This window comes from Mustelus asterias, chromosome 15, assembly GCF_964213995.1.
Source record: "Mustelus asterias chromosome 15, sMusAst1.hap1.1, whole genome shotgun sequence".
NCBI lineage: Eukaryota > Metazoa > Chordata > Chondrichthyes > Carcharhiniformes > Triakidae > Mustelus > Mustelus asterias.
Genome location: NC_135815.1, coordinates 90,634,402 through 90,658,536, shown reverse-complemented (window position 1 = coordinate 90,658,536; position 24,135 = coordinate 90,634,402). Strand labels below are relative to the sequence as shown.

General features: G+C 44.4%; 1 protein-coding gene across 1 annotated transcript in view; it reads right to left on the bottom strand.

Annotated features, from left to right (window-relative positions):
* Positions 1-583: 583 nt before the first annotated feature.
* pax1b (paired box 1b) overlaps positions 584-24,135 on the bottom strand; it is a 98,782-nt gene continuing 75,230 nt past the window's right edge. Inside the window, exons 3-6 of the mRNA XM_078230495.1 lie at positions 9,236-9,924; positions 7,301-7,443; positions 6,909-7,146; positions 584-675 (exon numbers count right to left, since the gene is read on the bottom strand). Coding sequence (XP_078086621.1) covers positions 584-675; positions 6,909-7,146; positions 7,301-7,443; positions 9,236-9,924 — 1,162 coding nt within the window. The remainder of the gene's footprint in view (positions 676-6,908; positions 7,147-7,300; positions 7,444-9,235; positions 9,925-24,135) is intronic.

Genomic DNA, 24,135 nt, shown 5'->3' with positions numbered 1-24,135 from the left:
AGTTATATACAAATTACATTACACATAACTAAAGAGTGTGGGGGTGCGGGGGGGAGGGGGGGGGGAGATTTCTGCAGAGTTAGCAGGGACATCCAGTCTATATGGGCGAAGCCTGCGTTAATGAACAGAGGATCTGCGAGGGAGGTGGAGTGGGAGGAGTGCTCTGTCTTATATTATGGCTTATATTCCTATCGGCTACATATAGATGTGATTTATGCAACATTTCACCGCTACACGAAACGAAATCAAAACATATTGGCCCCCCCGCCACCACAGAAGCGGGGGCTGCAGGAGAATGTAAACCATTTTGTTTACACTCATTTTTGCTTAAATATCCTTTCCCTCCCCCTTTCCACAACAAGGTATATTTTTTTGAAAAAGAAATGCAATTGTTTCGCTGTTCTCTTGTATTTTCAAACAAATACAGCAGTCCATAGTTTGTTTTCATTCTCTGCATAAATGTCTCTCTCATTCATTCGCCTGCTCGGGTTCGCTGGGAGCCTTTCGTATTGTGTGTTATTCCCCTCCCCCCGTTACCGGTGGGCGAGTGAGTGAGTGAGTGAGGAGGGGGGGGGGGTGCTCTTTACGTGCTGGAGGCTGGGATGGAGAGGCCGTGCGGGCTGCTCAGAGCTTCGGGGGGCTTGATCGCGGGGCTGCCGGATTTCCTCTCTGCCACTGCAACATAAGCAGAGAGGGAGAGAGAATTAAAAAGGTGTGGAGAAAAAAAAAGACCATTCTTAACTTAATTTTTAATTAACTTAATTCTTCACTCAAAGCATGTTTTATTTTTCGCATTTTGATTAAGACGGACAGATATCGCCATGTTACAGATCCAGAATAGAACAGCAATGCTTTTCACTGTATACCAATACATGTGACAATAATAAATCAAATCAAATCAAGGGGGTTAACAAAACAGCTCAGAAGAGAAATGCATTAGAATCCCATTTGAAAAGCATTTCCAAGATTTTTTCATAGTTTCAATAAATATCTGCTATCAAATTAAATATGTTCCATATATATTAAATTTATATATTAAATATGGAACATATTTAATTTGATGGCAGATATTTATTGAAACTATGAACATATCTTGGAAATATACTTTGGAAATGCTATTCAAATGGGATTCTTCTGCATTTCTGAGCTGTTAACCACTTTGGTTTGATTTGAGTATATATATACATATTCATATATATATATATTTCATAAGATGTTCAAATGAATATGTTCCTGCAGATTTACTCTCTATTCGCTTGTTTTGGAAATATTAATGGGTCAGAATTGAGAATACTGTTGTTAAAACAATGGCTGCAGCACAGACCAAATGCGTCGGAATTCGAACCCAGAGATTTACACTCGCGATAAACCCCCCTGTATAAATCGCCATTCCGTTGGGAATATTTTTTTTCTACCATCCCAATTCCCCAGTTGCAAACCGGGGGGCATCTCTGAGATGTGAGTTAGCAGGCGCTACCCGCACTGTCCGATCCGGCATCACAGAGATAAAGCAGCCTATTTCGCGCGTTCAGTGTGAAACCTTTGGACAGAATTCCCAATGTCGCCACCGAAATATTCATCCTGGGCCCCTGGATATTCATCGACCTGCTCTGAGTGTTTTACAAAGCCTTAATTTCCTCTTTCCACTTATCTGGACTAGATTATACACCGCACAGGGCAGAGACAGACTGACAACATCGCCTTATCGTCCGGAGTAAAGTGTTATCGAAAACCTTTTGTCTCACCCACTTTGCCACAGAGAGCAATTGACTTGTAACACCGGCCTTTGGAATATCGAGATATTAAAGGGGTGATTGAGAATTTAATGTTAAGTCTTTACACTAGCTAAAAGGACTCCGACTGGACTCTGATAATGCAGTTGGGACCTGTACCTGGGACATCTACCAGCGGGAGAGAGAGTGATTCAATTGAACGGGGGTTCCCAGTTTAGCACGGTGTCACTATTAATGATTTCAGGTCATTAGCAAAAGCGATATGACAGAGACGGGGGGGGTGAATAAAAACATTTTTCACACAACGAGTGGTTAGGGTCTGGAATGCACTATCCCGCGAGTGCGGGATTCAATCGAAGCAGTCCAGAGGGAGTTAGATTTATCTTTCTCTACATCCTAGCTGTAACTGTAACACTACATTCTGCACCCTCCCCTTTCCTTTCCTATGTACGATATGTTTTGTCTGTATAGCGCGCAAGAAACAATACTTTTCACTGTATAATAAATCAAATCAAATGATTACTTGAAAAAGAAATACTTTGCCGGGGAGACCTCTTTTTAGGTCAAACCAAGTAAACAAACTCAAATTAAATCAGGACAAAGTAAAAGGGGCAGCTCCCCAAAAAGGAGGGGGAACAGCCCGAACAGAAATCAAAATGCAAAGGAAACTTAAAAACATCACTTTGCCGGGGAGACGGCAGGAGAAAGGCACTGAGTGAAAAGCGCGTGGGGTGAGCCAGTGCAGGAGGGACGAGCCGAATGTCCTCCCCCGGGCGATGTAATAATTTTGATGGTGTCCTATCCCTGAGGAAATGTTGGATAGTTTTGCCTCAGGTGAATATCGTGATATTAAACTTCCCTCAAACAGGGAGAGAAAGAGAGAGAGAGAAAGAGAGTTTAATTCCCCGCTTTTCATGATACAATAATGGGAGAACATGGATCCTTTGTTCGAATATTTCACACGCCTTGTTCTGTAAATCTATGCAAGTAAACACAAATAAATGCAGGTTATGTTTTGGGGATGTTAATGGGTCATTATTCGTCTGGGAAACTGCGTTGCATCAATTGTCTTATCCATAGTATTTCCAATTCCGACCCAGGGAATATTGGGAATATTAATAGGTCAGGATTGAAAAAACTGTGGATTGCTGCAACGCGGTTTCTCCAGACGAATAATAATGCCTGACCCATTAATATTCCCCAGAATAATCTGCGGTGATTTGTGTTTTAATTGCATTTACTTACAAGGTGGTGAAATATTCACACAAGGGATTCATGTCCTCCCTCTGGCCTTGGGTAAGGTGTTTGCTTGCTGACACCGTCCAGACACTTTGCTTATTCACCGTCACTGCATTAACTTTGTGTATAGCACGGGGGTGAGAGCGTTGGAAGCAATCTGGTGTATAAACCAATACAGAGGCGATGCCTGCTATCAGTGATTGCTTCTCTGTGTCCGAGAATCACACTGATATCTGCTTTCTCGCCTCCTCGCAAAACCTCAGATAAATCCCTCCTGATAATCGAAGGACTGACTACATCTTTCCCAGTTCTGGGTGAAGGGCGGACGATATCTCAATGGAAACTGAAAGGACCCTTTTCTTAACCCGGCTGTTCCCAAGTCAGGGGCAAACGCAGATAATGCACACTGCAGAAAAATATCAATTATCAATCTCCCCCAGACTTCACTGCAGTTTAAGGAGAAAATATCTGTCACCTGAGGAAACAACGCTAGATTTGACCATTATTTCAGACTGCTTTTATGCCAATGTACATGTACACTTATGTACACACCTTAGTGCCTACGAATGGCAAATTAAGGAAAATCTGTGCCCAACCCGTGTATATAAAGATTTGTAACATGTGTTGTTTTAATCTGAAGCATTGTACCAGCATCTTATGCTAGACCCACTTGCTGCTAAATGCAAGCGAAAGTAAATTTGATCAAATATTCTCGACATTTCCATGAATTTTTATTTTCTATTCTGCCGTTAAAATCTGCCTCCCGCCCAATTTTTGTTTTGCAATTTGAGATTCCGCCACCTGCAAGTTTCCCTCCACACCACATCTGGAAATATATCGGCCATTCCTTCACTGTCGCTGGGTCAAAATCCTGGAATTCCACCCCCCCCCCCCTCCCCAACAGCACTGTGGGTGTACCTACACCTCCTGGACTGCAGCGGTTCAAGAGGGCCATCACCTTCTCCAGGTCAATTAGGGATGGGCAACAAAAGCGCTCTGAAAGCGTGGAGCTTGTGCTACCAAATAAACCTGTTGGACTTTAACCTGGTGTCGTGAGACTTCTTACTGAACAAATGCTGGCCAAGCCAGCGACACCCACATAGGATAAGAAAAATAATCACTGCACTATCAGTTCTTTAAAAGGGTCGAAGCGGTAACTCTGTCTCGCTCTCCACAGCTGCTGAGTTTACCCAGCATTTTCTGTTGTTACTCTATATATAATAGAGTTACTCTATAGAGTTACTCTATATATAATAGAGTAACAACTCGCCATCTGGGAATAAAGGGCAGAAGCTCCTCGGCTGAATGCAAGCGCCGGGATGAGTGTTAATCTGGTTCCTGGTGCCCGGAGTGTGCACTTGAATCACCTGCAGCCGCCTTCACACCGGTTGAGAAAACAAAAATTCTTGGCTTTGATATCATGAAATGTCCACTGTCTTCTTGTGTGTTGGCTTTCCTACTGAAATGGCCCGCGAGAATTCATATCCAATCTATTAGCATTTAGCATTGCAACCCAAGGATTGCAACTTTCCGCTACAGATAATCAACAGATGAATAGATGTTGATAAATATTATAGCAGGGCATCCTTTATATCAGTCTCTGTAGTAAAGGGAATCTAAATCGCGTCTTTTTTCCAAAATAAATGTTGCTCAATAAACTGGGCAAGTTGATTTCAAATAACTCAAGCAGGTTTCACTTATGTTAACAAGGTAACAAGATACTCATCTCCTCACTATCACCGCATAAGTGAAAAATTCAAAATATGCCAATAAAAAAAAATTCAATTGTTTAACAGCCTTATTTGTTGGGTTTTTGCAGTTGTGGCGTCTGCACTTTGCCTGAGGCAAATACAAAAAGAGGAAAATCGATGATCGAGAAATTGATTTAAGTGCATGAAATGTTAAATGAGGTAAATAAGATACAGCTTTATTGCTTTCACGATACCCGGGTGGTGTAGGGGCGAAGGGTTCATAAGTACAAACTGGTGAAAATACATTTAGGAAGCCTCGGGTAACTTCGACAGAAAAGGGGTCTGTGTATTTGGGATAAACTGTACCCAGGAAAGGCCGTACACTGGGGGAGCGGGGAGCTTTCTAGACACAGTGGGATATCACAGAGGAGGACAGTTTAATTACTAGACCTGCGCCGGATTACCATTTTCTATACTTATATTCTTGGTTAACAGAAGTTTCAGTTTAAATCCCTTTTCCCCCCGCAAAGCGACTAATGTGTATTTTATCAAGACGAGAATCAATGATTCTGTCACACTCGGCGGGTGTCTCGACTGGAACACTGCCCAGCCAGTTTATGAACCCCCTAATTCTGGGCGCTTGGGATAAAGATTGCCTGTAACCTTAAATAGCGAATTTACCATTTACCATCTTGCCTTTCTAAAGCAAGCCCAGGGCATTGTCATCCAATTTGAGTGGAGATATCAGAAAGGTTAATATTCCAGCTTAAAGTTACAATCAGTCCTATGTCTGCCCACCGCCTGGCATTTGACTGGCAGAGTCTGATCCACGCACGATACAAGGCAATATGAGAACTTATTAATCAGTAATGCACACCTTGTCATTTTCAGCTGACAGACTAGGTGACCATCCAACATCAACCCCACAGTGACACAGCTCCTTATAGGCTGCTTCTACGCACCGTATGCAAAGATTGTTGTGCCTCTGGAATGAAACAAAAAGCAGCTTTTTTCGGAAAAAAAATATAATTGCCTTTAGATTGCAACTGTTCCAAGAACGACACCTCCCCCCCCCCCCCCCTCCCCCACGCCTCGCTGAATGAGTGAGTGCAAAATGCAATGTCGCAAAGCCGCCGTCACTGACAAACGCTGTCTCCTGACTAAAAAAACAGTTCAAAAAGGGAATAACTAGCTTTATGTATATGGGGAAAAAAAGAGTATTTCGAAATCCATTCCGGCATTGAGGTTGGACAAGTTGGTTACAGTAAATGTGCCATGTTTCTCAGTTACACTGACGCACCTCCGAGTGCAACCTTTACTATGTGGACAACCTTTGAAATGACATTGCAACGTTTGTAAGGTCATTGTAAAATGTCTGAAACGTTTCTTTGATTGCACTGAAGCATCTCAGAGTGTTACTTGATGTATGTAAGGAGCCGGAATATTATTGTTTTTTTTTGTGTGATGACTATTTTGGAATTTTGTAATGTTCTTGTAGACCTTTTGTGAATAAAGTATATTCTTATAAAAAAGAAATCGGCTAAGGTCAAACCTCAGACCAAGTCCAAGATGCCTTAACTTGTCAGCTTGGATTTTGTTTGTCTGCCTTGTGGGGACCGTGAATTGGATTCAATTTGAATTTGGCTTTTAGAGCAAGCAAGGAGATGGAATTGAGTTTGCCCTGCTCACTCTGAGCATTGGCTTTGTTGAGTAAAACATTTAACTTAAACAAAACTTTAGCCTGGTCCTGGGGGGCATGAATTGGATTCAATTGGATTTTGAAATCGGATTTTGGAGCAAGCAAGGAGATGGAATTGAGTTTGCCCTATCCATTCTGGGCATTGGCTTTGTAACTTCAAGTAAAAAAAACTGTTTACTGTAACTTAGGAAGGTTTTAGACAATAAACCATTTTATTCTGTTGCCCTAAACCTCGCGAATATTTGATCTGCTGTCCATGAATAATCCCATATCATTTATATATATATAATATGTATGTGAAGCCCAATTAAACAATGTTACCTGCAAAACAATCTACTACAATAACAATGTGTGTTTTATTTACAATCAGCCACTTTTGTTTCATTCCAAACGTTATGAAAACGCAACTTATCTTTGCTTCCCATTGTTCTTACCCAGTGTTGGGTGGGGAGGGGGGATATAAATGGGATGTGCCCCCCCCCCCTCCCCCCCCCCCCCCCCCCCCCCCCACTCACCCAGCAACTAATAATGAGCAAAGCGATTTACCTTCTCTGGCTGCGAGGTGTTTGAAGGGCATTGGTGCGTGGATCTCGCCGCCGTGCATGCCAATCCCTGGCCCGGAGTGGGAGAGGCTGCTGCTCTGGGATTGCCAAGGGTGACCCGTCACGTAGCCGGCTCCGGGCCCACTGTACACTCCGTAACCCGGCACCTGGTTCGAGGAGGGATAAGGGCCAACAGCACAGGCGGGGACGAAACCGCTCGCAGCCGGCAGCGCGGACGGGGTCTGAAAGGCAACCACATCAATTCTGTTTTTTTTATTTTATTTAACTTTTAGCTTTATTTTAAACTGCTGTTGCTACTGGAGCGAGGGAGAGTAAGAAGACATCATTCATTAGGTGAAAACATGTCTCAGGGCGGGTGGGGGGTTAGGTCAGTACCTGGGCGTATTTGAGATCCGGGTCGATGGCTTGTTTCTCAATCCCGTTGACACTCTGAGTTGAGGAAAAAGCTGCGCGATTGACATTGCTCCAATCTTCCATTTTAGTTTGATAAGCTGCAGCCTCGGTCCCACCATAAGCAGCTAAAATGCAAGTTACAAAACAAAACCATTGAACGGCGTGAGGGTGACATTCAGTCCGAAAGATGTGCTGGTTCGGTGCTAAATCCTCCCTCAGTGTACGCGAACAGGCGCCGGGAGTGTGGTGACGAGGGGACTTTCATAGTAACTTCATTGCAGTGTTAATGTAAGCCTACTTGTGACACGAATAAATAAAAAACTTAAGCAGCAACCTTTCAATTGCGTTTTTACCCTGATTGTCTTTGTAAATCTGTAAGTAGAAATGATACACCTCTATCCTTGCTCTAACTCTCCCACATTGGATTTATTTTCAAATTAATTTTAACAATTTTCACCTCTAAGGTGAGGTAAATTCTTATCTAACAATGTTTATTTTTATTCCATCTATAGAAAGCAGTGTTTAAGCAGAATTCTATCCCTCTGATTGCTTCGCTTGGCAAAAGCACTCTAAATGTCTTGGTAGAAATTATATAAATTACCCTCTCGGATTTTCACAGTAACCTCATTGCAGTGTTAATGTAAGCCGACTTGTGACACTAATAAATAAACTAGGGGAAAAAAACTTAACCAGCAACCTTGCATTTGCGTTTTTACCTCGATTGCCTTTGTAAGGGTGTAAGTAGAAATGATACACCTCTATCCTTGCTCTAACTGTACACTGGATTTATTTTCAAATTAATTTTTGCAATTTTCACCTCTAAGGCGAGGTAGATTCTTATCTAACAGTTTTTTTTAAAAATTCTACCTTTGGAAAGTAGTACTTAAGCAGAATTCTATCCCTCCGATTGCCTCTCGGTAAAAGCACTCCAAATGTCCTGGTAGAGATTTTATAAATTACCCTCTGGGATTTTCGCATTGCACTGTTAATATAAGCCTACTTGTGACACTCATAAATTAACTTTAAACCCTTTCTTTCGGGCCCAAACCAATCTCAGAAACAGGGTGAGCTTAAGTTCCTTCAGCGCGGGCACAGAATTATGTCCAACCCTGTCAACATTCAGGAATATTCCGACCATGTACAATTTAGCAAACTGTCCGGATTGTGTGTGCTTCAATGTAGGATTCTGGTTTTCGTTGCTAGAGTCCCATTCCACCCCCCTCCCAAAATAAAACAAATAAAGATTTCAACAAGTTTTGAAGTTAGAAAAAGTTTTCACCCAGCAAGGGTAAGGGAGTGGATGAAAACAGGGAGAATGGGTTCAGGGTGCAGCAGTAAAAGGCTAGGCCGCAAGAGTGCATCATTGTACTCTGCAGAAGAGGAACGTTTATTGTTTTAATGTTCGCGGGACAAATGTTATCCAGAAGTGAACACCGGGAAAGAGGGTCGATTTGTGCTTTGGACACACTGGCTGAGAAGGTGGATGAAGTGGCCGAGGAGGGAGGGAGGAGAGGGGGGTGTGGGGGGATACCTGTGAATTGAGTCCTGGCTGCAATAGCAACTTGAGTCGGTGCGGCCTTCTCCCCGTTTCTTCTGCGAACAACATGGTTAATGGGCATTACATCTGCCAGATGGCAAATAACGTTTATATTGTAATGCAACCCTCGTTTTGTTACACATCTGTAGCTTTTTTGCAACAGAAGATTCGCATTATATAATGAGCCATGTATGATTGGTGGGTCAGGCATAAAGGTCTATTTTGTGACATTTTTTAGGACAGAAAATCCACGATAATCCACCATAACCAACACTTAACTGGTGACACTTAACGTGGCGTATTTTCAAAAGGCGATACTTATACAATTTTCAAACAGGATAGGTTGGCAAGATGGGACTACCTCTTGCCCACTGACTAACCTGCCTGCTCCACGATGCTCCGGAGGCCGAGGATGTTGCTGACCGAGTGAGCGGAGGGCCAGGTCCGATGGATGCCTACATGCCCCGTAACGCCGGGCACCGGCACGCCGGCGGCGCTGCCCATCTTGGCGGCGGCGGAGGTGGGCATGTGGTTGGGGTAGGAGTACTGGTAGATGGGGTTGTAAGGCAGCGTGGGCTGCGGGGGGAGCTGCTTGCTGACCTCGTAGTGGCCCGTGTGCGACAGGTTCCCGATCTTATTCCGCAGGATCCGGCTGATGGAACTGACCGAGGGCACGTTGTACTTGTCACACACCGCGTCTGCCAGGAGCCTGTCTCGAATCTCCCAGGCGAAGATGCCCGGGTCGCCTTGCTTGTACTCCCTGATGTACTTCACCACTGTAGGGGTTGTCACCCGGGGCTTGCTGCCTCCGATCGCCCCCGGTAAGATGGAGCCCGTCTCGTTGTAACGGGCCAGAATCTTGCTCACACAACCGTGGGACACGCGGAGCTGGCGGCTGATGTCGCAGGGTCGAATGCCCAGTTGTGCCAACTCCACTATCCTCAACCTGATGGCGTTGGGAAGGGGTCTCCCGTTAACGAATACTCCTCCCAGCTGATTGACTTCCCCGTAAGTCTGATCTACAAGTAGGAGGGAGAAAATGGAAAGAGGCAAAGAGTGAGAATCAAGCCTCAAAACAAAAGAAGCAAGATGCGAGTTGAGAGGCAGAAAAACAAAGCAGCTGTCAAAACACAACACCTCCCACAAGTTAGTGGAAATAATCGCGGGGATCCAACAACAATACAACAGCCGATCTCAAAAATATAAAGGCTACATTTTGGGGAAAAAGGGCATTTCATTCGGATTCACCACCGTGTTGTCTGTTCCTCGCCGGAATCACCCATTGCACTGGCACACCGTAAGAACCCAGAAGCTTCTGAATTCACAATCTTGCCTAAATAAACGTCAGAAACACGTTCCTACCTCCCTTGCAATTCAGGCTGCTTCAAATAACGACCCACCAGCCCCCCCCCCCCCCCCCCCCCAACTCATTTGTTTTTAAATACGGCGTAACTGTGCCCTTAAAATCAAAACAAAGTCACTTTAACTTTTTTTCAATAAAATCTCTGACAACTTATCCCCCCCCTTTTGCGTCTCATCTTTAAGTGGCCGAGAGGGGGAGAGTGAGGGGGTGGGGGGGGGGGGGTGGAGGAGGTCTGGTTTCTGCCTCTAGACCCCTCGCCTTATGCAGGCGTCCAAGATAGTGCGTTCAAATCCAAGCTACTGGAACCACACCGCAAAATAAAAGGGAAAAATGAAATTGATGCTCACCCATTGCCCTGCGAAGCGGAAACTTTTCGGTAATGTCTCTCCCTCTCTCTCTTTCGCTCGCTCTCTAACAAATCTCCCTCTGCAATGGCTGGGAATTTTTTTTGGTTTTGTTTTTGCTTTCTCGACCCAAGTTGTGACCGGGACTGGAAAGGAACGGGGAGCCCGACTCCACACACACACACACACTCACTCACACACACACACAGGAGAATTCCTTCCGCGACACACACACACACACAGAAAGTTGGAGGGGTAGTTTGTCTAGGGGAAGGGGGGGTGGGGGTGGTGGGGAGGGGGGAGGGGAGGGAAAGAAACAATATTCAGACGGGACAGCGAGCAAAGCTCAAGGTGATCTTCATCTCATTAGGGCAAATTTGTATATCCTGGAGGCTGAAGTTACTCCAGATGAATTTTACGCGTCTCTCCACGTCAACCTTGAGATCACGCTGCTAGATTCTCATTCGACTGTCGGTGGCTCCCTCCCCTTCCCATTGGCTGCAGGACTTCATTAATTCTGCTCCCTCGACTTTCCGCCTTTTTTGCCAGCCCTCAAAGTCAGAATGGGGCAGTAACTTCGGAATACTTGCTTGTTAGAAATTGCAATTAGGATTCGCGGAAAGTACAACGCCTATTGGGTACACAGTAAACCACCCCCTCCCCCAACCCCACCACCCCAACCACTTTCCATATTTTAATTCAGATTTATTATACTAGCTAACACAGGCATTTTTTTAAAAGTGCAGGAAAAAAATCATCAAAGCCCAACCCCGCCCCCCCCCCCCCCCACCACCACCCTCCTCCCGCCACTCAATTCCCTCCCCAAAAATGCATACGGTCCATCCCAAGTTTAGACAAAAAAGTTGCCCATTGCAAACCCCGAAATGAACCAAAAAAAGAAAGAAAATCCACGTGCTATTTTAACTACCTGGCTCTAAAACGAAGACTAAATGTTGTATAATCGCACGTTACATTCTATGTGCAAACTCTGCGGTGTGGGTTATTGGGCACTTGCGATGGCGCTACCTTATCTACACATTTTTCCCCCATCAATTAAATCGTTCGTTAACTCTCTGGAAACTGGCATGAAACTAAACGGTTGTTTTAACTCCCCTCATTAAATCTCTTTAAAAAGATCTATCAATGCGTTATTCCATTTTAGTTTAGCGAATTGCGGTGCTTGGCCCGTGAGAGGTCCCAGCAGAGTAAAGTTGGATTTTAAAGAGGGGACAATTCAGCGGGATTTCAAAAGTCCACCTCCAATTAAAAAACAAAATCAGGATCTTTTTTCCAAGTTGCTGTGGCGTCTATCGTTTTTATTATTTTGAAGAAATGTGAAACTAAACATTAGTTCCAAAAAGAAAACAATGCCATTAATGAACACTGGTGTGAGTGAATATTTTCTATTCGGGTACGGGACAGAACATTTAGATAAAATTGTTGGAAAATGTTACTTGTGACATTCATACTCGTCTAGTTTCTATGACTGTAACACTACATTCTGCACTCTCTCCTTTCCCTCTCTATATTTTGTCTGTACAGCGCGCAAGAATCAATACTTTTCACTGTATACTAATACATGTGACAATAATAAATCAAATCAAATCAAATCAAAAATGACTTCAACACTATATTCTGCACCCCCTCCTTTCCTTCTCCCCTATGTACTCGATGAATGGTATGTTTTTGTCTGTGTAACGCGCAAGAAACAATACTTTTCACTGTATCCAATACATGCGACAATAATAAATCAAATCAAAAATGACTTCAACACTACATTCTGCATCCTCTCCTTTCCCTCTCTCCTATGCACTCTATGAACGGTATGTTTTGTCTGTATAGCGCGCAAGAAACAATACTTTTCACCGTATACTAATACATGTGACAATAATAAATCAGATCAAATCAAATTTCTGACTTAGTTGACGGCCAAAGCATGACAAACCACCTTTACAATTTGTATCATGCGAAAATGATCAAGCTGTACTGACCCAAAATTTATCTACAGTGACTTAAGGGGAGGTACAGTTGGCAAATTGAGATAATATAACCCCCATGTTAGTCACTACCTTGAGTCAAAGAAAAGCGGTATTTTGGTAATCGCTGCAGGATAAAGTGACTGAATTCAGTAGCACTTAAATGTCATCAATATAAATAATGCATTATTCCTCACAACACGGTCTGCGTCTGAACATCCTTTCTGATAACTATTTTAACTGCCTGTCCGGGGGGGAGGAGAGGGATATCACAGAAGGGAAACGGTTGGTATAAATCCATCAAGGAAATCCCCTTTTTTTTTAGCGTCTGTAACGAATCCTTTCTTTCCCCCTGTCGGGAGTAACAACTGAGGTACAGTAAGTTAGAATCGAATGTTTCACTCCGTTTCAGCCTTGCTGACACTTACAAAACATCCTCGCCAGCTTTCAAAATATCCCCCCACTGCAAAACAGCTCTCTCCAACTGACCTGAATGCCACCTTTTGAAGGCAAATTCGAGTCACTTTGTGTGATAATGGGAGGAAGACAATCTGCGCGCCGTATGTCGGCACTGGGAGGAGTGGGGGGGGGGGGGGGGGGATCGTTAATCTACTCATCTTTCACACAGTTGAAATAATAATATATCCGTCGTCCCACAGGTCACCCCCCCCCCCAAAAAAAGACTGTCAGGGCTCCTGGATGCAACACTTTATGGGTTTGGGACGTGTCTCTCTTAGCTTCTCCCGCGGAGAACACACATGTGAGAGATCAACAGAGGTCAAAATTGCAACCTCTACCCCCACCACCTCCCTCTCCAAGCGATTCGGAGGAGGGGGGGAGGGGTGGGTGTAGTGCCCAGATAAATAGGAAGATGATAGGAGTGGAGGGGGGGGGGCAGATACCATCAGCCCATTCAGGTGACGAACTGGAATTTGCGATTTCAAAAGGTCTAAACAATGTAAAGTAAGGAATTCCCCTGTGTCTCTGCCCCCCACGCCCTCACCCCCTTCCTCTCCCAGTCCTACAGTCAAATATCAGGAAACTACACATGTTTAAATAAAACATATCAATTAATCTTGTCCACCGACGCTTACATGAAGTCCCTGTCCATTGTGCAAGTTTGCAAATAAATGTCATTTCAATTCGGCAGACAACCCCTCAATGCTTTACCACATCTTACGACGAAACATTCTCTCCATAAACAAGCAGTTTAAATAACACAGAGTTATTATAGAATCGGAATGCAGAGCGATTATTCGCCAATTTGGAGGGATGGTGAAAGATAGTGGACACTTTTTTGTGGTAGAAAATTTAGACGAGGAATATTTGAAATGGAGCTATCTGAAAACTGAAATGCCATAATTTCCGCTGGTTAATTAAAGTTAATGTTGAAACTCATTGTCCGTTGAAGCCTTTAATAAAACGATAAATGTGGTGACGCTTGTCCTACAATAAGCCTTATTCGATGCGAATTAACTTTGGAAGATTGGTACCAGACGATCCAAAAAATCTCGCTTGAGAAGCAAATTTTGGCTAGTATTTATTTACCCCTGTCTAGTCTAGTAAAACGGCGCATAATATATAGATTTTATGAAATATCCGCCGTTTATGTATATGGCTGGGACTTATTTTTATTAACAGAAATCGTGAGACTTATTTGGAAAGTATAAATAAATAAGTGTTCTTTTGATGTCTCCTCTCCTTCTCTCAGTGACTGCACAGTACGAGAGAGGGCTTTATTAAATCTCCGAACGCCTTCAATGGAGACCACTGCATAGGCGCTGGATGAGGCAAAATGAGGTGCTACCCTCAACAGATAGCATCCAGTCCAATCTCAATGGTCAACCTCAAATTTGAGAGGATGTGGAACCCGTTAAAAGGGAAAATTGGAAGGCGAGTAAGCCATTCGGCCCTTCCAGGCTGTGTCATCATTCAATAAGCTCGCAGTTGACCTGTGTCTTAATTCAAATCCCCCAGCCTGGTTCCATATCCAATATTACTCGAGACCGAACAAAAAAGATCTCAGCCTCTTCGCGTGGACAATTTCAACCGGTCCAATCTCGACTGATTTTTGGAACAGAAAAAAATTCCAGATTTCACTTTCTGAAGAAGGAATAAAGGATTTTAAAAAGTGAGTTTTTTAAAAAAAGTTATACCCCGAGTTTTGGCGGGGGGGGGGGGGGGGGGGGGACAAATGTCTAGGATTGTTGGAATTTTGCAAGTAAAAAAAATCTACTGATTTGATTTGATTTATTATTGCCACATGTATTGGGATAAAGTGTAAAGTATAGTTTCTTGCGCGCTATACAGCCAAAGCATACCGTACATAGAGAAGGAAAGGAGAGGGTGCAGAATGTAGTGTTACAGTCATAGCTAGGGTGTAGAGAAGGATCGACTTAATGCGACGTAGGTCCATTCAAAAGTCTGAAGGCAGCAGGGAAGAAGAAAGAGTCAAACAGAGAAAAAGGTGTCTTCACCGGAGTGTAATTAGACAGAAAAGATGACCTGGGAAAAATACCTGTGTGTGCAGACGTGTAGCGCTTTAGAGGACCATCAGACCTTGCTAAAGGTTTTACCACCAATTAAGTAGGTTTGGAGTGTTGTTCTACAGGAAAAGGCTGCAAATATATGTACACAGCAAGATCCCAACGAGAAAATGCCTCTGTACTCTATGAATGGTATGCGTTGTCAGTATAGCCTGCAAGAAACAATGCTTTTCACTGTATCCCAATACATGTGACAACAATAAATCAAATCAAATCAAATGGACAGACAGATGGGACTTTCGTTTTAAGACAGCACCTCTGACAGTACAACACTCCCTCGGTACTGCACTTCCTTTTTTTGCGTTCATGTCGTGGATTGGGACTTGAACCAGGAATTCTGTGACTGGCGGGATGACAGTGTCGCATGAAGTGATATCCGGTTAATAAGTAGGTCAATGGGATTGGTTTTGAGTAGCATCTTTAACGTGGGGGAGGCTTTTCCCACTAAGGTGGATAGAGTTAAGGTACACATTAGCCATGAACGAATTAAATGATTTATCGAGTATTGGTTGGAGGGGCTGAATGGCCTACTCATTTGTCCTGCTACTCTGTTCTTGTGTTCCTCAAAGAGAGAGAGGTTGTTATGCATCTGGAGTGGATTCACAAATGTCGGGGTGAGGCAGGTGGGGTAATATTGAGGAGGAAGGGGGGTGCAGAGAATTTGAGAGCTGCAGAGATCTCAGAGCCGGACAGAGATAGGGAGGGAGAGGAGGCTGTGGAGGAATTTAAAAACCAGAGTGAGAATTTTAAATATGAAGGTCGGTACGGTGGCACAGTGGTTAGCACTGCTGCCTTGCAGCGCCAGGGATGCAGGTTCAATTCCCGGCTTGGGTGAAGTTTGCACATTCTCCCCATGTCTGTGTGGGTTTCCTCCGGGTGTTCCGGATTCCTCCCACAGTCCAAAGATGTGCGGGTTAGGTTGATTGGCCATGCTCAATTGTCCCTTAGTGTCAGGGGGACTAGCTAGGGTAAATGTGTGGGGTTATGGGGTAGAGGGCCTGGGTGGGATTGTGGTCAGTGCAGGCTCGATGGGCCAAGTGGCCTCCTTCTGAACTGTAGATTCTATGAGTTATTCAAGGATGTCATGAAGATGGCCAGAACTCTACAACCTCGCCCGCCACAGAATCGGAGCGGGCAAGGGTCTGACAATGGAAACCTCCATTGACCCCAGGCTCGAATTTCTGGTCTCGCCCGAGCTCGGAGACCTGATGTTTCCATTAGTAGGAGAGACGAGGATCCAACACCACAACCTCAGAACAATGGGACAATGCTTTAAGCACAGTAAGAAGTCTCACAACACCAGGTTAAAGTCCAACAGGTTTATTTGGTAGCAAATACCATAAGCTTTCAGAGCGCTGCCCCTTCGTCAGATGGGGCACATCATGATGGGGCACATCGTGACAATGCTTTAAAACAGAGATGAGGAGGAATTTCTTCAGCCACAGGATGGTGAATCTGTGGAATTCATTGCCACAGAAGGCTGTGGAGGCCAGGTCATTGAGTGTATTTAAGACAAAGATAGATAGGTCCTTGATTAGTAAGGGGATCAAAGGTTACGGGAAAAGGTGGGAGAATGGGGTCGAGAAACTTATCAGCCATGATTGAATGACGGAGCAGACTCGATGGGCCGAATGGCCTAATTCTGCTCCTATATCTTATGGTCTTATCAGATAGGAAAGTTGAAAAGAAACACTCAAATCGTCCCAGATCCGGCTCTGCAGCCTGAAGCCAGTGTGAGCTGGTGAAAGAAGCTGGTGTTCAGGTGCTGATGGAGTGGTCTGCATGACCTCCGGGAAACTCGAAACTGGGAATGTGGGAGAAGTTTCAGTCGGTGCAGGACCTGTTTTGAGTTTAACAGAAGGTGTCTCCCCCTGGTGGAAGTGGCGATCACTGTGACTGGGGAGGCGGGCGGGGGGGGGGGGGGGGGTTGGTGGCTGGTGAAAGGGGGAGCATTTCGCACGAGGGTTGAGAATGGAGCGGTGAAGTCCTAAAGTAACGCTGGCTGGACGATGGCAAATCCATTTCTGAAGGGTATTTTATTTTTTCTGGATTGCAAAAGCCCCGTTTTGCAAAATGCTACTAATCCGTGGCGTTGTTCGACTTGAAGAATCTTTGTAAATACCAGGTAAGGCGAGCTCTTGTATGTTTACATGGAGGGAGGGGTGGGGGTGATGTATGCTGTCTCTGAGTGCAAAAAACAAAACCCCAAAATGCTCTGGAGGCAAGTTGCAACACATACTTTTTCAGAGAGAGAAACGTTTAACTTTAGCTGCTTTATATTTTTGTCCCTGGAGTTGAATACGAGGTGTTTCGGAGTGAGCAAGCTCTATTTTAGTAGCACAACAGCATCTGAGCATCGGTCAAGCGGTTAAATAAATCAGCCGGAGAGATTTTCTTATGTTTCTTACTTTAACATGCGAGCACTTGTTTTTCGGCGCTGTGCTGTAAAGCCAGCGATGGAGTTCAGAACTCGAACCGCCCTGTTTATGGTGTGTGGACTGCAGGAAAACCATCGACCACACGCCCCATTGTTGTTTCGTCGCTGGCTGGGGGAACATCTGCCCTGCCCAGAGGTGCACTCCGAGGGACAAGCTCCGGTAATAAGAACCGTTCGCTGCCGTGCTGTACCGGTCCCGGACCGGACGGGAGCGAGACAAAATGTTTACCATTTCCTATAGATTACCCACATTTGTGTGTCTGTGTTGGAACTACACTGTGCTTGGTTACCCATCTCTCTCTCTCCAGGCAGTTTAACCCGGTATGAGATATTTATAATGTAGAATGCAATCCTAAATTGCCATGAAACCTTCTTAATCCTCCCTTAATATCTCCCCCTTTTAATGTCTCTCCTGCTTAATTTCCCTCCTAATTCCCCCTCTTAATCCTCCGTCATGTCAGTCCATCTTAATTCTCCCACTTAATTTCCCCTTCCCCTTAATTTCCCCCTTTTAATTTCCCCTCCGACTTCTCCCTCTTAACTTCTCCCCTTAATTCCCCCTCTTAACTTCTCCCCTTAATTTCCCCCTCTTAGCTTCTCCCCTTAATTCCCCTTCTTAATCCCCTTAAATTCTTCCCTCTTTAATTTCCCCAGCCCCTTAATTTTCTCACTTTAATTTCTCCCTCCTCCCAATTTAATCCCGCTGCTCTGTACCCCCCCCCCTCACTCCCCACTCTCCCACACTCCCCCACTCCCACTCCCCACTCCCCCACTCCCCACTCCCCCACTCCCACGTTTAAAGATTATGAAAGCAAGTAAACTGATCGCAAAGAGTGCTGTCGATGCCAAGGTCAATCCAAGGCAAATGGCATGAAATTGGGTCCGCCGTGTCCCCGTTCCAATTAACTGTGGATTGGGAGGGGAGGGGAGGGGAGGGGGTGCCTCTACATTTGGTGTCAGTTCTGTGCGATTTGTCCAAACGCAATCACAAATTGCTTCCCAAACCTGTCGATGGCTGACAGGTTTTTTTTTTGTAATGGGCCTCACCATGGGAATTTGGAATGATTAAATGGATGTAAGATTTCTGAAGCCCTGTTAAATGTACTGGAAGTCCTGGGTTAGATTAATGTCATCACGGACTAGCCTCCAGCCCTTGGTTGATTTCTGACTGGTCTCCAATTGGAATGACACAAAAATGAGCAGGAGAGAGCTGTATTTTTTTTAAATGGTGGAGTTAGAATAATCCCCTGCCCAAAATGAAAGGCGATTGTTTCTCTCTGTTCAGTTCCAATTCACACGGCTCTGCCGAGCGGACTGGGGCATATTTTAGATTCCATAATTCATAGAATCATAGAAACCCTACAATACAGAAAGAGGCCCTTCGGGTCTGCACCGACCACAATCCCACCCAGGCCCTACCCCCATATCCCTACACATTTACCCACTAATCCCTCTAACCTACGCATCTCAGGACACTAAGAGCAAGTTTAGCATGACCAATCAACCTAACCCGCACATCTTTGGACTGTGGGAGGAAACCGGAGCACCCGGAGGAAACCCACGCAGACACGAGGAGAATGTGCAAACTCCACACAGACAGTGACCCAAGCCGGGTATCGAACCCAGGTCCCTGGTGCTGTGAAGCAGCAATGCTAACCACTGTGCTACCGTGCCGCCCTGGTTTTTCTTAAAATGCTGTTACCTTCATTTTAAAACTAGAACCGTCCACTATGTAGTAAATATGCACTGAATAGCTATTTCATCAAAAAACTCCCTCCGAACAACATGACTTGGTTGTTGTCACTGCTCTGGTTAGTAAAGATTTGGCTTAGATCATAAGATATAGGAGCAGAATTAGGCCACTCGGCCCATCGAGTCTGCTCCGCCATTCAATCATGGCTGATATTTTTCTCATCCCCATTCTCCTGCCTTTTCCCCATAATCCCTGATCCCCTTAGTAATCAAGAACCTATCTATCTCTGCCTTAAAGACATTCAATGGCCCGGCCTTCTGCCACAAAGAGTTCCACCGATTCTCTGGCTGAAGAAATTCTACCTCATCTCTGTTTTAAAGGGTCGTCCCTTTCGCCTGAGCTTGTGCCCTCTGGTTCAAATATTTCCGACGAGTGGAAACATCCTCTCCATGTCCACTCTATCCAGGCCCCGCAGTATCCTGTAAGTTTCATATTTGAACCAATTAAATCAAATCGAATTGGTAAATGCACAATAATACTTATTACTGTGGCATCCGAGACCTATATCCATCATGCTGCCGGCTTTGGACTGGCGTGGGCACAGTAAGAAGTCTCACAACACCAGGTTAAAATTAAACCTGTTGGACTTTAACCCGGTGTTGTGAGACAATTCTTTCTATTTCAATCCTGGCAGGTTGATTCGGGAGAGTCGAATGCCCTCCTTCCTTGCTGGTAGTGACGGCAAGTGTTAATCCTGCCACTCACTGTGTCAGGATCAGAAACTGACACCTCGGATAATGAAACGAAGGCAATGGAGCGTGTGCTTAACTGCTGATGAATGTACCCCGGGATTGGTTTCAACGCGGGGACCAAGTTAAGTACATAAATTGGAGTCGGATAGCATTAATCACCCGTGAAGGCTCGCTGTTGGATTGCTTGCTGTGGGATCGGTTCTCGGAGTAGACAGGCCTTCTCTCTCTCTCTTTTGCACACTATCAAACCACAGTAAATTAAACTTGGCTTCGGGAGAGAAAAAAGGCGGATTTGCGAAGTTTCACTTCTACCCTTTCTCCACACTGAATTTAATCTACTCACACCGCACCAATTCTACACAAAAAAACAAGGCAGCAAGCAAACACGTGTCAAAGGAAAAAGACAACCCCGTTTGCCCGCATTCCCACTCTTCCTTCTTTTCCCAGGAAGGTTGTGGATTAATTTTATTTAACCGGGAATTCGGGATATTCTCACACGAACCTTCTCCTCATCTACAATATCGGTTCTGACGCCGGATGGGTGTATATTTCGGAAATGATTTCAAATGAGATATCTAATGTCCTTAATAAAACCGCGCACATTTGGATATTGCCCCTAAATTTTTAAAGCAAAATAAAAATAGGGGTGTAGTCTTTTTTTTTAAAAAGCACCACTCAATCTGCCTTTTCCCCCCCAATAGAATACAGCAAAACCCGACAACGAGCGAGTTAAGTTAATTAAAAGCAACTTAACATTTTTGATGCGAATTGTGCCTTTGGTACATTTTGGGAACTTCTGTTTTCATGTTATACAAATAATATACAATGGCATTCCAATATTCACTCAAAGGCTCCGACTTATTTCAACTGTCGATTCTAGCCGAGTGGACATCTCGGCGGATGAATATATCAAATATAGACAATTAAAAATACATGGGATCACTTGTAATCGATGTTAACTCGGTTTAAATGATCATTTCTGGTAACTATTATATTCTTCACCACTTTGGCTGCTCTGGAAAAATAATCGGTCCACCCAGAAACATAGGAATGGATCTTTAAGCCTCCATCATACAAGGATATTGTGCATGCATCATTGTAGAGTTTGTTTACTTACACGACATAGCTTGTAGTGTGGGGATCTGGAACGTTATATAAGTCACACTAAATGCTACAGCACCGGGGTGAGGAACAGCTTTCATATCTAATCACTTCCTTAAATCTTTGGCAGACAGCTATACAGCAGCAACCCGTCAGCATGTAGGCTTAAGATATCCGAAACCCTTTCAGTGTGGGAGAGAGTTGGAAGATTTGCTATTCAAATAGCAGCACAGACATTGCCCCCTCGTCGGAGCGATGGTTGGAGTTTTAATCTCATGTGCACACAATAATATTTTCTGTCAGATATGCTTTTCATTTTGCCCTTCTGTATAAACGCCGATTTTTAAATTAATATTCAGTTTTGCGCCGCCGCCTTTGATTTTACCCTATGTCCGTTTGTGATCTCATGGCCCAGTATGGAACACATTAGACTAGGTCGAGATTGCGTGCAATAGGCAGACCGGGAACAACATGGGGTGAAAAATAAGTAAGATTGTATAAGACAAAAGAAGTGGCACGTGGACAGAAATATATCCAACCCCCATTTTGACAATTGAAGTTTGAGCTAAATTAACTTGCCCTAGAATTAAATAAAATTCGTTACTCGTCGCTACTTTTTTAACACAAAAAGAGAAAATGCTGGAAAATCTCAGCGGGTCTGACAGCATCTGTGGAGAGAGAATAGAGCTAACGTTTCACGTCTGGATGACCCTCGCGTCAGAGCGTTTATTGCTTTTTTAGCTTTCATTTTATTATTTTTAAATGTCCACTGTTTCCTTCCCTTTCTCTTAATAGGGGATAAACGCAATTTAGAAAGTTGACTGGAATAAATTCAGTGTATAAATGATCACCCGTGAATGATTTGCTCTAATCTATTTTATGATGTGGAGATGCCGGCGTTGGACTGGGGTGGGCACAGTAAGAAGTCTCACAACACCAGGTTAAAGTCCAACAGGTTTATTTGGTATCACGAGCTTTCTGAGCGCTGCTCCTTCATCTGAAAGCTCCTGATACCAAATAAACATGTTGGACCTTAACCTGGTGTTGTGAGACTTCTTACTGATCTATTTTAGTAAGCCCTACCTTTGGAAGGAAAGATTATCAACAATTCTGAAGTGCTAAGATCTTCCAACAACTATTCTGCAAACAATGATTGAGCAAATGTCAATTCAGTTGGCCACTGCTTGGTGTTTTATGCATTACCACGATTTCCCCCAATGGGGACCCATTTCTATGGTCTTAATACAGTCTGCCTGGTGTTTATCCTGTTTAACATCTTGGATAGTCAGAATTAAGTTTAAGTTTATTCGTGTCACAAGTAAATTTACATTCACACTGCAATGAAGTTACTGTGAAAATCCCCTCGTTGCCACACTCCAGCGCCTGTTCGGGTACACTGAGGGAGAATTTGGCACGGCCAATGCACCTAACCAGCAAGTCTTTCTAACTGTGGGAGGAAACTGGAGCACCCAGAGGAAACCCATGCGGACACAGGGAGAACATGCAGACTTCTCACAGTCATATTACATATCACGCAGCAAGCTCCCTTCACTTTCCTGGAGATTGGCCCTTTAACACAGCAGACTTTACGCTTTGCTGTACACCCAATTTATCTCTTCACATTGCCCATGTTTTGTGAGGGCACGGGCCCCACTTAACTTTGGCAAATTCTCCAGAAGGACTTTACATGTCCCCGCTTGTGTAACAAAAAGCAGCCCAGAGACCTATCAGTTGATATCACCGCCTAACTCAGTCTGCCACCCATGGTTCCTCCTGTCTGTTCGCCAAACCGAGACTCTCAAACATTAGAAATAGGAGCAGGAGCAGGCCATTCGGCCCTTACAACCCTCATTCATAGAGTCATAGGATGGGATTTTCCAGCATCGCTCGCCCCAAAACTAGAAAATCCCCCCCCCCGAGGTCAACGGACATTTCCATGGTCTGCCCGTCACCCACTCTGATTCCCGTAGCAGGAAGAAGCTGTTCTCGAGTCGGTTGGTATGTGATCTCACACTTTTGTATCTTTTTTCCAATGGAAGAAGGTGAAAGAGAGTATGTCCAGGGTGCGAGAGCTCCTTAATTATGCTGGCTGCTTCACCAAGGCAGTGGGAAGTGTAGACAGAGTCAATGGATGGGAGGCTGGTTTGCGTGATGGACTGGGCTACAAATGCTGACCATTGATGCCCACGTTCTATGAAAGGATGTTTTTAAAAATCACAATTATATTTCCTGTACACAAATGGTCATTGCTTCTAATAATAGCTTTCTCAGGGATGCTGTTTCCAGTGCAAACAGCAACTCCCGGTAAGTGCTGTGAATGGCTGGTATTGCTTTCCTTCATGAGTATCTGTATGAATTGATTTCTGCCCCTCTGGTTAGCCTCTTTAGCAAGATAGTGACACCTCTCTGAGAACCTACCAGAACATTAAGTATTGGCTTCTAAACACAGACTGCAAAAGAACCTCAGAGGAATTTCTAGCACAGACAATACAATCGTGTAACCACACGTAATACCTTTCCTGTAAATCTTTTTCTCTCAGGGGAGGACCTTTGGTGCAGTGGGTAGCAAGCTGCCTCTGAGCCAGAATTCTGTGTTCATGAGCCATTTGACTTGATGGCCTTGGAAGGTGCATTCATAATGTGGCTAAACATGTTGATCATCATGCTGTAAATCCTTTCATTACGCCCATGGAAGGCATAAGAGGAGGAGGGTCTCTGGGTCAGTTGTATGGGCGGCACAGTGATTAGCACTGCTGCTTCACAGCTCCAAGGACCCAGGTTCGATTCCCAGCTTGGGTCACTGTCTGTGTGGAATTTGCACATTCTCCCTGTTTCTGCGTGGATTTCCTCCGGGTGCACCGGTTTCCTCCCACAGTCCAAAGAAGTGCGGGTTAGGTTGATTGGCCATGCTAAATTGTCCCTTAGTGTCCCGAGATGTGTATGTTAGAGGGATTAGCAGGGTAAATATGTCAGGTTCCGAGGATAGGGCCGAGGTGAGATTGCTGACTCAATGGGCCAAATAGCCTCCTTCTGATGTGTGATTTCTATGGTTCCTACTTGATACGGAG